The 16,906-nt window shown below is 52.7% G+C and overlaps 5 protein-coding genes across 5 annotated transcripts; 1 reads left to right on the top strand and 4 right to left on the bottom strand.

Annotated features, from left to right (window-relative positions):
• Positions 1-194: 194 nt before the first annotated feature.
• Positions 195-2,150, bottom strand: CC1G_12029 (hypothetical protein). The gene is made up of 6 exons (XM_001839514.2): positions 1,845-2,150; positions 1,128-1,162; positions 934-1,059; positions 742-867; positions 488-669; positions 195-435 (listed from the first exon to the last, which is right to left on the bottom strand). The coding sequence occupies exons 1-6, from the start codon at positions 1,999-2,001 to the stop codon at positions 303-305; spliced, it is 759 nt and encodes a 252-aa protein (XP_001839566.2). The 5' UTR covers positions 2,002-2,150; the 3' UTR covers positions 195-302.
• A 2,228-nt stretch (positions 2,151-4,378) lies between these two features.
• CC1G_12027 (hypothetical protein) lies at positions 4,379-5,130 on the bottom strand (the record flags this gene model as incomplete). Its single annotated transcript, XM_001839512.2, has 2 exons — positions 4,379-4,395; positions 4,461-5,130. The coding sequence occupies 2 exons, from the start codon at positions 5,128-5,130 to the stop codon at positions 4,379-4,381; spliced, it is 687 nt and encodes a 228-aa protein (XP_001839564.2).
• Positions 5,131-6,712: 1,582 nt separating this feature from the next.
• On the bottom strand, positions 6,713-9,876 carry CC1G_12026 (hypothetical protein; the record flags this gene model as incomplete). The annotated part of the gene is made up of 4 exons (XM_001839511.2): positions 6,713-7,635; positions 8,166-8,301; positions 8,504-9,250; positions 9,304-9,876. The coding sequence occupies 4 exons, from the start codon at positions 9,874-9,876 to the stop codon at positions 6,713-6,715; spliced, it is 2,379 nt and encodes a 792-aa protein (XP_001839563.2).
• Positions 9,877-11,502: 1,626 nt separating this feature from the next.
• CC1G_12025 (hypothetical protein) lies at positions 11,503-13,494 on the bottom strand (the record flags this gene model as incomplete). Its single annotated transcript, XM_001839510.2, has 6 exons — positions 11,503-11,871; positions 12,097-12,405; positions 12,472-12,860; positions 12,925-13,003; positions 13,059-13,339; positions 13,398-13,494. The coding sequence occupies 6 exons, from the start codon at positions 13,492-13,494 to the stop codon at positions 11,503-11,505; spliced, it is 1,524 nt and encodes a 507-aa protein (XP_001839562.2).
• A 1,745-nt stretch (positions 13,495-15,239) lies between these two features.
• Positions 15,240-16,730, top strand: CC1G_12024 (hypothetical protein; the record flags this gene model as incomplete). The annotated part of the gene is made up of 5 exons (XM_001839509.2): positions 15,240-15,473; positions 15,593-15,703; positions 15,768-16,235; positions 16,285-16,642; positions 16,723-16,730. 5 exons carry the CDS (start codon positions 15,240-15,242, stop codon positions 16,728-16,730), a joined length of 1,179 nt encoding a protein of 392 aa, XP_001839561.2.
• Between the last annotated feature and the right edge of the window lie 176 nt (positions 16,731-16,906).

The following is a 16,906-nucleotide window of genomic DNA, read 5'->3' as shown; positions in this document are numbered from 1 at the left end:
AGACCCCTGTCGTTGTCGCTCAACTTCGGAACGCGCAGCAGATTTTTGATAATGGTACAACATAGATAAGTACAGCCTTAGGCATTCAGGAAGGGCAAGAGGTTACTGTACATTGAATTCCAGTGTCATTTTCCATGACGAAAAAGAAGAGAGAGGGGGGGAAATTAGAAAGAAATTGTTAGGTATAATCGAAATCCCTGAGCAAGAACCGAGGGGTGATGGGGATTGAGAAGAGGATGAAGAGCGACAAGGTCTCATTCAGATGACGCATATCAAAGGGAAGAGTTAAGGGGACGATGGAGCTAGTTGCGGGTGATGTTTCCTGCACCGCCGCGTCCAGTCGACTTGGACTCTCCGACAGAGATGCTAGGGCGCTCGACCGCTGGCTCATCCCTTTCGGTGATGTTGGCGAAGCCTCCTCGTCCGGTCGAATGGCTATAACATCGAAAATAAGTGGACGGATTTAATACGACAAAATAGAACATACAATCCCTCCGAGGGAACGTCGTGTTTCTTTCGCTCAACCTCGTCTGTGGCGTTCACGCCATATCCTGCCTCATCGTTGTGGATATTTCCGGCGCCACCTCTCCCCGTGGATACCCTAACAGAGGTGGGATCACGCGAACGTGAACGATTGATGTTGCCTAGTCCACCACGACCAATCGAGACCTACAGGGTGAGACATACAGGATGAGTATCACCGTCAAGAAGATGTGAAGCGAAAGGGAAGAGGTGACATACGGGTGCATCTTGTTGGGAAGCGACATAGCTGTCGATAACCTCCTTCTCGACCCTGTCAGGACCCTTGGAAACATCGCGGGAAGGGGAACGAAGGTTTCCGGCACCACCACGGCCAGTGGAATAGATCTGAAGGTGAACACAAAAAACAATCTTGAGTTGACAGACCCGTCTCCAAAGAATGGAAATGCATACGCCGCCGGTGGGGTTAGCGACAGGCTCGCGTCCACGAGTGACTGAGAAGTCGTCTGGTCCAGGTGCGCGATCGCGCGAGAGGGAGGCTTGACGAATGTTTCCAAAGCCACCTCGCCCGGTGGATTGCTGCGGAACGGGGCATAAAACGTCAGCCCCGCGCTATCATCACAGAGATAAGGACGAGAATAGCTCACCAGAACGTCACGGCCACGGGATAGAGAGCGCTCCTCTGCCATAGTCAAGGATGAAGAGAGGGGTGTGTGAGTGGAAGTTGGTAAGACGGCGGTGTGGAGCGACAGAAAGGAGAAAGGGGAGAACGGGCGGAAAGCGCAAGAAGAACCGCAGCGGTTTATATAGAGTAACAGGTTTCAGGCCCCCAAGGACGTATCCAATTCGAGTCGAATGAGATCCCAGGCCTAGTCACAGGAACCAATGATGATGAACAGCTTTGTTCTTCCTCTGGTGTCGGGGGGCCCATTCTGCCGTTCAGATTGACTGTCTGACGGGTTGGCAGTGTAACCCAAGCGCGGATCCCGAAAAAAACAGAACCCAAGAGAAACGAGAGATAAGTGGACATCCGAATATGTGGACTGTCGTCACCTGTACACAGACAGACGTGTCTCGAAGAAGGATAGAAATGATGAAATATGGGTGAATAGAGGAGAACGAAGACAGCGAGAGATAAGATAGCTGAGACGGTGGCTGCGATAAGGATGTGCCTAAATCCCAAGCCCAAATTCCTTATCTCTCTTATCTCTGAGCGCTGTCCTAGCCTGAAACCCGTCCATCCTTTCTTTAACTCGAACCACCATCGTCATCCGAATTCTTTGGAACCCAGCGCCCTCGTCGATATTGCTCGAAAGCGCCGACATCGTCGAAAAAAGGGAAGAGGAATGAAGGTGTGTACTCACTATTCAGCGCAGCCACAGAATCACGCTCCTCGCTGTAGAGGGTATCGTTATTGCTGAACGTTCGAGACAGCTTAGAGCCGATCGCAGATAGCTTTTCGCCAAAGGTATTCCGGCTAGGGGAAGGTGAGTGCGTTCGTTGGTCGACAGCGGCAGCCATTTCGACTTAGAGAAGTGCTTTTGGGGATATAGGCCAAGGATAGGGGACGTTGTCTAGGTATCAATCGACGGAGGGTCGAGCGCGCAGGGTGTTGTGACGGAAGGGAGGAAAGATGGGTGGGGAAAAACAAGCTCCTCGTCGGATCTGGCGGAAGTATAAATGCACGACACGGGCTTGGGACGACAGAACACGGGCCAAGTCGCTTGATTTGTTTGTTCAAGAACAATTCGCAAACCCAATGGCGTCTTCCACCCAACGTGATCACAGCGTTCGTCTCCGACCCACACCCCCTCGATTTGGATTCATTCTCTTTCCTCAGTCAGGAGGCAGGAATTTGCGAACGTTGGAACCGGGGTCTGATTGACATAGTGCGTTTCTCCTTACCATTTCGGGGTCGCCTCGTTTCTGCTTCGCCGAGAGATTCGCCCTCAAATATTGGCCTCAAGACCTTGTTTCGCATGCTCTCCTTCTTGTTGGCTTGATTTCTGGAGCACCCCTACCCCTGTTGCTATTTCTTCACATTCCGGAATATATTTTGCGACCGTGGTCCATGTCAGATTCTCTGAAATGCGCAGCAGACAAGATCTTCAACGACCTGATCAAACCCATTAGCGATACTAGGCCGAAAACTCGAGCTCTCGCGCTAGGAACGACTGGAAGAGGGTATTCGCCAAGCGTCTCTTCAAAGGGGTAATCTCGATTCTTGGCCTCCATTATCCTCCCCCGGCTTGGTCGAACTGCGGATGTCGTCATCGGATCTTACATCCTAGGCGGGCCCTTTTTGATAGCCTAGGCTCGTTATTGACTTTTTCGCTCCTAATGAGAATCCTTGGCGGTGCTCGAAAGCTACCCAAAAGCTTGTCCTGAGGCCAATTTCTCGAAAAAAGGCATGTTATCCTGGTTTTTTCGCCTGTTGGATAATTCATTCTGGCTCACAGCGAGGCCTCCTTCCAATCTACCTACATTGCTGAGGGTTCTACGATCTCTTTGGGTCGTAGCGACATCCGATTGGACCTTAGCCCCTTTTCTTGCGTCGAGCTGACAGTCGATATTCATAAATGGATTCAGAGCTTTCAATGCCCTCAAGGAGTGACGTTATAGGCAGCCCCATGACCCTCGGGTCGACTGTATACCCTTTTAGAACAGACGTGCACCCTCAATCTCATCATCCTTCATGTCGAGTCTAACTGCGATCAGCCTCATGATCCATGCCCAACCGCCTCCGAGCAGTTAGAAAATTACCTTGAACCGATGGGACTGCCGCGAGAAGTCGAAAAGGTTCTCTCATGTCGAAACTCGGGAACTCTCGAACTCAATGGTGAGTTCAAATGACGACACCGCCCTGTCTGAGCTGGTACTGCGGACCAGCGAGCCCGCTGCGCAAGATTCGCCCTTGGCCATCTTCCCCTTCCCATGCCAATGTCAAATGTTTACGAAGGATGGAATAATGTCTCCTTTTCTCGCCAAGGGGATCAGTAGGCCGCCATCCAGGTTCCGAACCCTGCGACTAGCGCTCGTCATTCTTAAGTTCCGGGCGGAGGAAATCATGGGATGTACTGAGTACGGAAGAGTTACATGACCGCCCTTACCTGCGAAGAGTCGGCCTAGTAAATCCATCGGCCGAATCACTCCATCCAGAATCGGCAATGATGAACGTACGTTCAATCCGCTCCCCACCCCTCCCTTCACTAAAAGGAGTGTCGGAATTGGGACGCCAATGTTTTACAGCCTGTTATGATATCATCAGCTGGGACGCTACAGGCGAATTCGTTGCGTGTAGCGACGCCCCAATCAGGATCGGACACTAGCCAATGCACCCAACTGGCATGTGAGGCGATGTCGCTGAGTAGGGTGGTACTGGATATGAGGCGAATCGCAACCCAGGGGAATGAGATGTTGACGGCGCTCAAGTGCAATGTCGTCGCAGGTACCGCCCGTCACGTTTGATCCTACCCACACACATTGATTACTCGACACTGAACATCTGACGAGCGCTTACTGATGACTTCCATCTAGTGGGAGATTATAACCGCCTTCCATGTGAGGTTCTTAATGGATTTGCCAAGTAGACCCATTCCTGTAAAGGTCGTGGATGAACAACCTGGTCAACCGGGACCCCGGTGTAGTCTCTAATCTTCAGATGCTCTCCCCGGGGGAACTGATAATGAGATATACGTCTAAAGGTCGTAACGTGTGCTCGCTCAGGAGTCAGAAATGCGTAGCCGGGTATGATCTCACTCGCAGGTCATGAGAGCAACCAAAGACGGTCCTCCGTGTATGCATCACAGGACCAAGTCAGAAGTATATATAGGGAGGACTATATAGACGAGCGGATCCGGAACGTGAGCAGACGATAAATAAGAATACCAATCAGAGCCTAGAGGCTGCGGACATCTAGGACAGCATCACAGTTTAAACCATAGCGGCTGTCCCAGTATCGCCTCGTGGACGACTAGGACCTGGGATTGCCACTTCGTTCTGCGTTCGGGGTTCTTCGATGATGATATCTGGATCCTCCCACTCTCCTGCTCTTGCCCGATTTCGCAGGGTGGTCGGATCCCCATCTCCCTTGACCTCTCCGTTCAAACCATGGCCTGGAACAGATCCTCCTTCGAGATCGGAGGAATGAGGGTCTTGGCTGAACGACGAGGATTCCCCTGTGCCGTGGTCGAATTCGAGGTCGCCCAAGGGCTCGCTGTCGGGGTCGATCGACGAGTCGAGATCTTCTTGTTGAATGTGCGAGCGAGCGACGGTCACTCCTGCTCGACAGCCAAACCCTCCTCTCCCTTCTGCCAATACTCCAGAATCGATATCATCATTACGGATGTCGTCGAAGATCTCATCGACGATCTCGCGGAATGGAGGAAATGGAGGGTCATCGCCTTGATCTTGTGGATCTTGCGGTTGGTTATCGATTATCGCTCGTTGGTGGGCTCGCAGGTGCGCTGGGGGTTGCTCGGAAGTGGATGGAGAGGACGAAGCCGGGAGGGCGGGTGAAGGGTCATGTTGGGAGTCAATAGGTTCGATATCGTCTTCGATTAGGTTCCGTTTACCACCAGATTTCGAGCTGTAAGTCAGTTGAGTGTTGCTCTTGACCCAAACGATCTTGCGTGTCCTTTCATAGTCCATACGCGGGGACAACACTGGATACAAACCACCCTCCTCGCATCGTGAGATCCACAGCCTCGGGAGATGAGTGCTGTGTCGCAGGCGCTTAAAAGTCCAACTTTGTTCGTCCGAACAATCTTCCAATGATTCTACGGCATGTGCGCCCGTTGGTTTGAGCGATAGAAATCGGCAAAGAAGCAACAGGGGACACAAGCCTCCATACTTCAGCAAATCTGATCGATCAATGATGTCCACACTTTACGTGTTGTCTGGAAATAGGAAATTGATGGTCAAATTCGGAACAAGTCTGTGTACCGGACTTGTTTTTGAGAGGTGCGGATGGGGGATGATCGCAGTCAACGTAGTTTCAGCGCTTGGAGACCTCCTCGTGCAGAAACACCGAGATGATTTTCCCAATTGACATGATGCGTTGGTACATACCGGCTCCCTCGTATTGGCATGACATCCACATTCCTAGGGAGGTGATCGATGTATTTCTAGCCACTTACAATCCCGGCTGAACACCTTGCGGGCGCTGCTACTCGGATATTCCATGATTCAGAGCATCGACACCGACGAGATGCCTTCGTGACTCGAGCGCCAGCACGAAAAACACTTCCAAGAAACGCACCCACCTTCACCTCAGCCCAAACCTCAGAGCTCTCGCTCTCCCCACCCTGCGCCAAGCGCAAGTTCGAATTCGTCGCTCTGGGGCCCGCAAGTGACAAGTTGTCCATCAAATTCGAGTATCTACTATCGTAGTGGAGTGGGATTGGGAATATTAGTGGGGGATTGCACAAAAGAGTGGGATTAATATTCCATTACGGCACCCTTTAAGTGGGAGATGACGACAAGAATAGGATGGGATTCAAAGTGAGATTGCGTGGAAAAGAGTGCGATTGCCCGAGAGAAAGAGTGGGATGGGGGAATACGAGTGGGATCCCGGCCGTCATCCCACTCTTTTCGTCCAATTCTGACGGCAATCCTGCCCAGTCTCTCCGCCGCCCGTTGAAGGGCGGCTGTTAGAGTCAGGGTTAGTTAGCTGTGCTACGGGCAGCTGTTACGGTGAGGGTTGGTGGTTAGGGGTTGGGGAGGGGAAACTATGTTGCGCCCCGCTGGTACACCTTCTTCGAAAGAATTTAAAGTTTTATCGCTGAAAATGAGAGGTCACGCCTCTGCCGCCATCCCACTCTTTCGCATTAACTTTTTCCGATCTCTTAATCCCATCATATTCCTTTCGCTAAATGCCCCTTTAAATTTACTGTATGAAGACGCGGCGAGTCGCCCCTGCCCTACCTCCACATAACCCCACACCTCTCGCGACTCAAAACTCCGCCCAATTCGTAACGGCAGAGTCAACTCGGCTCGTACTTCCACGTTCTCGAGCCACGCATCCATATCTCACACCAACCGAGTCCAGCTTCCTCCTCCCCATCTCAAAAGCAAACAAACAGCAATATGTATCAGATACGTGCATCCAGAATTCGGACCAAATAGGACCAAAAGTAATACGAATCGTCACCCATTCCACCCTTCCCTCCTCTCCCACCCCTCCCATCCCTCCCCACCAACCCCATCCTTCCCCACCAACCCCATCCCTCCCTTACCCAACCCGCCCCTCCAAAACCCTCAAATGCTCAACCCCACACGCCCCGATAGTCCAATCCCTCACAAGCCTATACTTCCGCATGAGCCCGCACCCGGGTATGGCGCACGGGCCTGGGCCCCGGCCTGGGACTTTCAGTGGATCGGTGGCTGGAGAGGGAGCAGATGTTTTCGAGGACTGTTGAGTCGAGGAGGGAGGTTGAGTCGTCATTGTTGGAGGCTGCATCGATGCAAGGGTTTGACTTGATGGCTGAGCACCGGCAGTCACAGAAGGCGGATCAACGTCCATCTTATCCCCTCCTCCCCCTCCTCCTTCCCCGTCCCTACTCCCTTCCATAGTCGCCTCCGTCACAGTCGCAGTCGCAGGAGTAGCAGCCGGCGGAGGGAAAACAGACTCCGGAACAGCAAACATAATCACCATCCTCTTCTCCACCCTCTTCTTTGGAGCGGGGTTAGGTTCGTCAACGGCCATCTTGTCCCCTTCGCCCTCGTTCTTTCCTCCTTCGGTCGTAGAAGTGGAAGTGGGGTCCGTCGTGGTCGTCGTCGCAGGAGTGGTACTATCGGTCGTCATCGTAGCAGGAGCGGTGGTACCCGTCGTCGTCGCATCCGGCCCAGCGGTAGGCGCAACACCGCCCTCCCCATCCTTCATCACAGCATCACCATCATCCTTCGTCGATTCATCGTTCTTGCCAGCCTCTCCATCCTTCTTCTCCCTCGCGTCTCCAACCTTCTCCTTCGCGGTTCCACTCTTCCCTTCCCCTCCTTCAATTTCCTCCCCGCCATCAGGTATCTCCACTTCAACAACCCTCGAAACCCACCTAAACATCGTAGGTTTCGGCCTCTCCTCCTCAAAGTACCCCTCCTCATCCTCTCCTTCCTCACCCTCGTTCTCGCCTTCCGCACCTTCCTCATCTCCATCGTCTGCAAAATAAGGGTGGTTAGTTAGTATGTATTTTGCATGGGAAGCGATTGTATAAAGAGGAAGAGGAGAGGAGAAGGGGGAGGAAAGCAGCGGGAAGAGGAAGAGAGAAAGAAAGGAAAAAGAATGACTCAGAACGGGCCCAAACGAGAATGAAAATCAGGAAGAGGGAAGGAAAGCAAGAGGAGGAAAAGAGAATGGAAGGTCGAGGTACAAAGATACAGATAAACCCCCGACAAAAACCACAAAAACCGATAGTCATAGTCGTCTTCAAGTCCAAACAAGAACCCATAGTCAGGGGCTATTTTTAGTCCTCGATGGCATCGGGGGTCGTCACGACAGACGAACAGAACGAAACAAAAGCGGAAAACCAGAAAATCAGAAAGAAAAAAGATAGGAAGATGGAAGACAAGAAAACGGGAGGTAAGAAGGAGAAAAGGAGAACAAGAAAGGGATGAATGATCAGACAGGGCGAAGCCAATCCAATCCAATCCAATCCGCAAAATGGACAACTCCAAACCCAAAACCTCACCTTTCTTCAACCTCGATCCAAACCTCCCACCTCCACGAGGCGTAGACGCACCGCCAACGGGGGAGTCCAAAGCGGACCCTGCCCTCCGCGCGCGTGGACGAGTTTGTTTTTTGAGGAGTCTGTTGATTGTTTCTGCCTGTAATTTTAAAATGGGATGGTGTTAGAATAGGGATACGAATACGAATATATGAATGAGAGTGTGAATGGGACACGTCATTAGGGACGGAATGACAGGGAAGGAGTCAAGAAAGGGGTCGAGAGAGGGATTAGACAACTCGAACGACGACCTCCAAGAAACAGCAATAAATGCGAGAAACAAGAAGAAACCAACGACGCACCTTCTCATCCTCCAACTTCTTCTCACTCAAATTCTTCCTCTTCCTCGCCGTCTCCTCCCGTCTCAACGCAAGCTCCATCTCACTCAACGGCTGCTTCCTCGACCTACCCGTGCTCTCACTCAACGAAACATGGCTCGAATCGACCATACTAGCCAACACCGCTTGTCTAGTCGTTAATGGCCTCGTGCGTCCGCCACTGGCAGATGCGGAGCCGGGTATGACTTCGTCTGAGGATTCAGAGTCGGAGGTGTGCGGTGTCGAGGTGGGTGAAGAGGCGAGGGAGGATTGGGAGGGCGAGTGTGAGGCGGAGAGGGAGAGGGATTGGGAGTGCGTGGATTGGACGCGTTGGATCGCGCCTTTGCGGGTACGTGTGGCGGCTTTCTTCTGCACAACGCGCGCTCCTCCGGTCGACGCTTTCTTCCCTCCTTTGGTAGTTCTCGCACCACCTTTTCGACCTTTCGCAGTCGGAGGTGGAGGTTCGAGCTCGTCGATCTCCTCGACGTCGATGGGTTCCCCGTCTGCGTCTAGCTCGTCGTTATCGTTGTCGGGGTCGTCGGGGAGGGGTGTACCGGAAGTAGAGCTGTTGTTGGAGGAGACTGCGGTGTTGGTGTTGAGTTTCAACACGATCTTGAGGCCTGGTGCAGACGCAGACCCTGAAGCAGCGTTGGCTTTGCCTTTACGCGATTTGGAGGGCGTAGCGGTGGTCGTACGACGAGTAGAGCGCTTAGGTTTTGTAGTCGGTTCGTCCTGTACTTGTATTAGTTTGAATTCACGAATGAATAGGAATGGGAGGGACGCACAGACTCGATTTGATCCTCCTCCTCTTCGACATCAATCTCGCTCTCTCCTTCCGCATCTCCCTCGTCTTCAGCATCCTCCTCGTCCTCCTCGTCGTTATCAACCACCACGTTCCGCGCGCGCGCAGCGGCCCTCCGACCCTGCTGCTGACTCGCGACGCGCGGCTGTTCGTCCGGTTCGTCTTCCTCATCCTCTTCCACGACACTGGTAGTCTTGCTAGCTCCTCCCTTGGTAGCCGCAGTCGTAGTTGCGGGAGCTTTGCCCTTGCCCCTGGCCTTGGATTTGACAGGTGAGGGCGTGTCAACGTCCATATCCTCCTCCCCTTCTCCCTCTCCATCTTCTCCTTCTCCTTCGGCGTCTTCCTCGGCATCCTCATCGTCGTCCTCTTCCTCTTCGGAGGAGGAAGACTCCATCTGCATATCTATGTTTTTAGCAGCCCGTGCGGCGGCGGCGCGTGAGAGGCGGCGGGGGGTTGGTGGTTCGGGGTTTGTGGTAGTCGTCGCAGCGCCGGTGGAGGTGGTGTTGGAGGAGGAGGCGGCGTTGCGGGTTGAGCGGGTTAGGCGGCGGGTTGACATGGTGGGTTTCGGTGGGTGGATGGGTGGGTGTTCGTTGAGCGTTGTTCGTTAGACGTTCGTCGGGGGTTAGGTTAACAGTTAGTGGGTCGTCGTCAGTTGTTCGATGGTCGTCGTTGTGGGTTGAGCAACGATAACAAGTGGGGTCGTCGTAATGGCACGATACCAAGTCCGTGGTTCGTCGACGTAGTGGTTTAGTAATAAGAAGTTGAACGCAGCCCCCCAAAATTGAAAACCGCCCAAGGGAAACACGGGATCAACGAGGTTATTCCCAGTTTCCCACCCGAGGGGCAATTAGAGTTTAGCGACCCCAGGTTTGGCGTCCCGGTTGGTTGGTGGGTTCCAGGTTTGGCGTTTCGGGATTCGTATTTGGTTAGGTGAAGGATACACGTACATGGCGTATACACATCAGTCATGTTGGGGTGTCACGTCGACATCGATGTCGGTTTGGGAGACAGAATGAATAATTATGTGTAGAGGATAATCGTCAGAACTCATTCCCCTGAAAACCAGGATAGAAGAGTGTAAGGAGGATAACTTACCGCTTCCACTCCCTTCATCCCCACCCTTCCCCTGAGCCTGACCCACACCCATACCCATACCCTGGGCTTGGACTTGACCAGGTATCGTAATAGAGGTACTATTATTACGTCCCCCCGTCATCCCCGCTCTCGTCGAAGATGCCATCTCGCTTTAGATTCCCTTGGGTGTGTCCAAACTTGATTCCTACGCTGTCCTGATTCCGAGACTGAATTCGTTGTCCGTGTTCGTCCTGATTTGAGAGTCGTCGGCCTTTTGAATTTCTCCCTATAGATTGGAATCACTCTTCCACTCCAAAGCCTTCGCTCGTTCGTCTTGGATATAGTATTCCGGTGCTGGATCTTCTATCTTCCAGTCTCGCGCTTATTTATAACCCCTTCTCCCGCCTTCTTGACCTTGATTTGTCGGTATGTCGATAACGTGGTGTCTTTGGAAGAAAGGCTCAGAGCGATTTCGTGTCGCCTGTGAGTCTGGATTCGGTGTGTCGTGCCTGCCAGCACGCGCCCCTCGAGCGAATGACGAGAACGAATGAATGGTTTCGTGAAACAGAGGTCTAAAACATCCGAGCTCGCCTGACCGTGCCGAATTTGCCGGACTTGTTGATCGAGGAGTGGGGATCTTATCGCCCACACCAAGACCACTGCGTGAGCGCAACATCCTCGTCAAATGAGACTCTACTCTGAACGAAGACTCGGAAGACAGAGCTATTGGATTGACAAAAGTTCAAAGGATGTCAGCCTAAACCACAGTAACTGTGGTCGAGGACCACAGCATGCCTCACCATGATGACCGTCACCACAGCGGAAATACTTCGTCAGGGAACAGAAAGTCACAGCGTCACCACTTCCCTGAAGAAGTCCTATGGATCCGGACGTGTACTTTGCTTCCGGTTGCCGCGCTATAATCATGACAACTAGATGGGATATCTACCCAAGAAAAATGTGTTTTGAACGGCTGGTCCTCGACGGCGGCCCGCCCCAAAGCTAGTTTTGGTAACAAGTATTCTCGTAGAGGTCGAACTTTGCGCCCCCGTCAAAACAAGAACCCCTCTGTAGTAGAATGTGTCGAAACAAGGGGCAGACTGTGTACTCAACTTGAAGTAGCAAGAGTCGTTTCGTCGCTGACATCGGCTGGACCGTGGGAGGCTGCAGTACTACAGTCGTAAAACTTGGATGCAGTAATCAAGTACTCGTCTCTCGCGAAAGAGACTCGATTGGCGTGGTTCGGTTTGGTGTAGCTCGATTTGGTGTAGCTCGGTTGGTACCTCGGTTGGTATGGGTGCAACGTAGTTGGGGTTCGAGGGCCTGGGGTGATTCCGTTGTCAGTTAGATCTAAGGGACTCAAAATGTCCTTCTTCATATACTTCGAAGTTCGAAGGGGGTCTGTGCTCGCTGTTCGTCGACTGAGGACTCGGACGGTGGGTTTACTAGCCAATCCAGAGTGACCGTCCGGCGCCGACTAGGGAATCTCAGTAGATGTCTTGAGAATCCAGTCTGGGACTCTGGGCACAGATGTGATTCAACGTCATCGTCTTCGTTAGGGTTAGGGAATGTATCGATAGGAATAAGATTAACTTGAACGAAGTAAAAACGAACGATGAACCGCCCACTCGAGAATGCACAAGTAAGGCGATACGGACAAGTAGAAATTGGTCCTTGGTATATCTGCTTAAACCATGAACACCTCTTCTTGAGAGACTCGACTAGGGGGATCCAGTGCTCTCGCACGATTTCGCAGGGTTGTTGACACCCCGTCTCCCGAGTCCGCATCTCGTTGGACCTCTCCGTCTAAACCTTGGGCTGGAACGAATCCTTCAAGATCGGTGGAATGAGAATCCTGGCCGAGAGACTCTGAATCTTCCCCTGGGCCATGGTCGAATTCGAGGTCACCCAAAGGCTCACTGTCAGGATTGATCGACGAGTCGAGGTCTTCCTGTTGAAGGTGCGAACGAGCGACTGTCACTCGGAAGATGATCATCTGAGGTGCAAGGGCCTGTGATGTTAAATAACTCAGCGTTACACCGATGTGGCATTACGGGAGGACAGAACAAATACTAACCCCAAAACTGGTGTACAACCCTCCAAAAATATAGCTGGCCAGTAATGCGTGCACGTTAAGATCTGGAAGTTCGCCGCTTGTTGGCCCGCTGAACCAGTCCATGGTCCTTACAATAACAAAGCCTAATCCGGAAAGCGTCAAAGGGAGTGCGGATTCGACGACTACTCTGGCTGCTCTGGTGTAGATACCGATATTTCGACCTGGCAGTGCTTTCGAGAGTGCCCTCTGCTGGACTATGATTTGGTAGGCGATTAGGGACGTGGTAATGACGTTTAGAGATGTTGAGAGGGCGATGCTGGTTATGGCTGTTTGCTGTGATAGGATAAGCTCGCGCTTGGAGCTGAGGGTGACCCCTTGCAGGTGGCGAGTGAAAGCGGTTATGGTGAGCCCTGGTCCAGGGAGTTGAGAACATTCGGTCCTAAGGGAGAGAGAAAGAGGGTAACCGGAATGTACCTATGAATCCGAGATGGGCTAGTATTGGAACGATCATGACTGCAGGTCTGTCCTTCCATAGTATATAACATCGGTAGAGCTAGATTACCATTCAAGTTCAATAGCGCCGCCCGATTGGATAAAGTAAAACATACCAGAATCCCATCTCCTACGGCGATGTATAGGTTCACCAGACTTTGAGAAGCGAAGGTAAATGTTTGGTTTCCTTCTTGGACCAGCGATCTCGCATAAGACGCTCCTGGATGCGAGTGGTACAGTGAACTAAATGTCGATGGGGCGTGGAGGAAGGGAGAGGTAGCTGATAGAGCGAAGATGATGAAGCTGAGGACGACGTAGGGGAGACGACCTTTCCTGCGCTCAATGGGAGTTACGAGGAATGCCGATAATCCCAAGGTGCACATCACGAGTTGTATTCCTGCGGGGAGTGGCCGTGAGTGCGGCGAGTTTGTTTTAGAATGCGGGAATTTGGATACCCAGTTGAAGCAATGCGGTGAAATCGCCAACAAAGGTCATGGCCGCCAGAGCTACCGTGTACTCTTCCAATTTCTCTATCACCTTCGAGTCGGCCATCCTGAGTCGGAAGAAGGAAGAAAGGCAAGCAACGATGGAGGTGTGCGGTCCACAGCAGGGAACCGTAGATCCTTTGTACTTTTATGCTTCAACAAATCCGATTCGATGGACCGACGAATGTTTTTTTTTTTTTTTTTTTTTTTCTCGAGCGCTTAACCCTTTGCACTGGGAGCGGCAGTCCATGCTCGCAGTTGAGACGAGATCTTATCGCGGATGGATTGCCACGCTACTGTCAGGAATTCCTTACCAAGTTAACAGTGGGCGAATTCCATGGCCGCACATAAGCAAGGTTAAGGACGCCAGACGATCAAGTACTCAGACTCGGTCCCCCCCGCCCTCGTTGCCGAAACCTTCAGCCGTCGCTGACAGCTGTGACTTGCATAGAACTGGGTCGAATCAAGCATTCCCCGGAAAGCGTGGTGTAGGTCTGACAGCCAACCTCAAGTCCCTTAAGCAGGCTGATTCAGGAGTTGAGATGGGTTCGGGCGTCGGTGGGACCTCAGGCTATGTAGTAAGTCTTGATTCATGAACTTCATTGGCGCCAAATATTAGCGTGGTCTACAAAGTCGAGTCAAGCTCAACCTCAAGTCAAGCTCAACTGATATGATATGTAACAAACATTCGTTAGATTCTAGAACGGGAGAACGAGTATGTAATTCTGCTAGAACAGGATATCGAATTTTCGCTGCATAAGAGCTTAAGCCTTAAGCAGAAAACGAGAGGAAACCGAAAGGAGACACCGCGGCCATCCGTATTCTCAATTCGGCCAAGTCGGGAAATCGGGATCTGGGTCGTTATCAAAGTTCAAACTGCGGGGCTGTGCGTACGTACATGACTTGTTCGCGTGGTTAAGTAGGCCTTTATGTAGGACTCAGTACTAATACTATATTGAGCTCAATGTGGGGAAGCGCGTGGGCAGGGAATCGGGATCCGGAGAAGCGCTCGCATGACAAACGCAGGTATGGTCAATGGGGGGGGGGATCAGTAGACGGTGCACCCTGCACGAAGGGACTGAGGAGAGCAGTGATAGGAGTAGGAGGTAGGAGAGGACTGGGGTGTGTTGATCGAGAGAGGTTATTTAACCGAGGCGCGGAAACAAGGCATACTACTGCATCGTGCAATATTCATTGCAAAGTTCACCCACAACCAAGTAGATTTCGACGGTGCCACCATACCATTACCCAGATTCATACCCACCCGATTGACCAACCGTCAACCAACGAACGAACGGCTTCAATTGAATAACTTCAATGAGTACACAGAAGCCGCCTCTCGATTTGTAGCGGCTTGTTTTGACAAACTGACAAGGGGCACGTGCCTTGGTGCCTAGGGTTAAGGTTTCTCGTTTGGCGTGTGCGCTGGTGGCTTTGTTTCCCACACTCCGTCACAATCGTCGTCGTCGTCGTCGTTCGTTTGCTGTCCCTATTCCCCTCTTCTCCACTTCGTCCCTATCTTCTACCGCCTTTCCCTCCCCGCCGCCGCCGCCCCGCCCCTTGAACCAACGACGCCCAGCCCGTTGAATTCGACTCTCGACGTAAAACTGTAACGACACACGGGACAGCGAAGCATTTAGACACACCAAACGAGCGAGCACTTTCCCCCCCGCTTAGAACACGACTAGCGCGAGAAAGAGGCGTACACACACACCGACGACGCCTTCTTCTCATCCCCATCCAGCGACTCACTCCCCAATACCCCCAACACCCAAACCAACAAACGAAAGAACGAACGACCGACCGAGCACCATGCCACCAGCGCCGTTCAACGCCGCCCCTCCCCAGCCCCTCCCCTACCCAGCGCTCTACCTCTACCCGCTCAACGACTCGTTCATCCCCAAGCACATCGCACTGCAGCACGGCCAGCATGTGAAGATTGGACGGCAGACGAATGCCAAGACTGCGCCTGGGGAGAGGAATGGGTATTTTGATTCAAAGGTGTTGAGTAGGCAGCATGCGGAGGTGTGGGAGGAGAATGGGAAGGTGTGTATCCGTTTTTTTATGGTTTCTTTTTGTGGAGTGAGGGCTAGGGGGGGATGTGGTGGGAGGGGAGGAGGGAAAGGCCTTTGAGGACGATGCTAATTTTTTTTTTTTTATTGCAGATATTCATCAAGGATGTGAAGAGTAGTAACGGAACATTTATCAACGGCGAGCGACTCTCGAGCGAAGCCGTCGAATCCGACCCCTACGAACTCAAAAGCGACGACATCGTCGTACGTCTTCCCTCCCCCCCTATACCTAAAAAAAAAGTCACACCTCTCACACGCATTGATATAGGAATTCGGTATCGACATTGTAGGGGAAGACAACAAAACGATCATCCACCACAAAGTCGCAGCCCGCGTGGTGTGTGTGTTTACGGAGCAGGATGCGCAGGTTGCGGCGCGCGCTGAGCAGCACCAGGCGCAGCAACAGCAGCAGCAGTACCAGCAGTCCGGCGGGCAGGGCGGGCTGGGGATGGGCCAGCCTGGTCCGAGTGGGATGAACGCCGGCGGTGCGCCTGCGGGCTTTAATTTTGCGAATCAGCAGAGGAGGCCGCAGTTGAGCCAGCCTAGTTTGAGTGGGATGAGCGGGATGGGTGGCATGGGTGGTGGTATGCGCCCGCCTGGAAAGAGTGGGTTGACGTTTGATGTTATCCTTAGTCGGCTCCAGGGCGAGCTGCAGAAGTCGAGGGAGACGGGGGCGGAGTTGTCGTCTTTGACTGGGGCGATGAATGAGGTGCACGATTCGCTTAGTGGTGGATTGGTGAGTTTTTTAATTATTGTTTATCGATGGATCTAATGGCATTTTACAGCCCGCAAATCTACCTTCGTATCCGTCGGTGCTGCCCCCTGTCCGTCCTGCTGCCCAAGAACAGCCACCCCCTCCTCCAGCACCAACAACGAGTCCTCCCCCTGCACCCCCGCCTGTGCCTCCAGCGGTGATCTCCGATCTCCAAACGCAGCTCCGCGACACCCAATCTACGCTCACCGCCCAACTCGAAAAGATCCGTGCCCTCGAATCTGTTCTCGCCGAGCAGGAATCGATGAAGCACGAGGTCAAGTCTCTGCGCGAGCTCATCGAGGAGAGGCGGCGGGAGATGGAGCGCGAGGTGCACGAGCATGATGATGATGAATCTCGAGAGCGAGGTGGCTTTGAGCTTGAGGAGGATGGTGAGGACCACGTGGGTGGTGATCACGATGATGATGATGATGCGCGGAGTGTGGCGACGGTTGTCCCGCACGAGTTGGAGAGGGTTGAGGAGGAAGATGAGCATCAGGGGGAGGAGGAAGAGAGACGTCAGACTTCGGAACTTGCCCGTCCCAGGACGCCGGAGCCTTCCGCCCAGCTTCAGCAGCAGCAACAGCAACTCTTGTCGGCTCTGCCCCGACGTGGATCGTCACCGCTCTCGCAGCAAGTACATGGGCCGTCTTCGG

The sequence above is a fragment of the Coprinopsis cinerea genome (genome assembly GCF_000182895.1).
Source record: "Coprinopsis cinerea okayama7#130 chromosome 11 map unlocalized cont3.11, whole genome shotgun sequence".
Classification (NCBI taxonomy): Eukaryota; Fungi; Basidiomycota; class Agaricomycetes; order Agaricales; family Psathyrellaceae; genus Coprinopsis; species Coprinopsis cinerea.
Note: the sequence above shows the minus strand (reverse complement) of the source record. Positions and strands in the feature narration are given on the sequence as shown.

Bases quoted from the DNA above. Each gene is read 5' to 3' on its own strand.
- CC1G_12029 (XM_001839514.2), bottom strand. From the start codon at position 2,001: ATGGCTGCCGCTGTCGACCAACGAACGCACTCACCTTCCCCTAGCCGG. The intron at 1,163-1,844 runs GTGAGTACACAC...TGACTATGGCAG, and splicing joins TTCTGTGGCTGCGCTGAATA to AGGAGCGCTCTCTATCCCGT. The intron at 436-487 runs GTATGTTCTATT...TCGATGTTATAG, and splicing joins GACGTTCCCTCGGAGGGATT to CCATTCGACCGGACGAGGAG.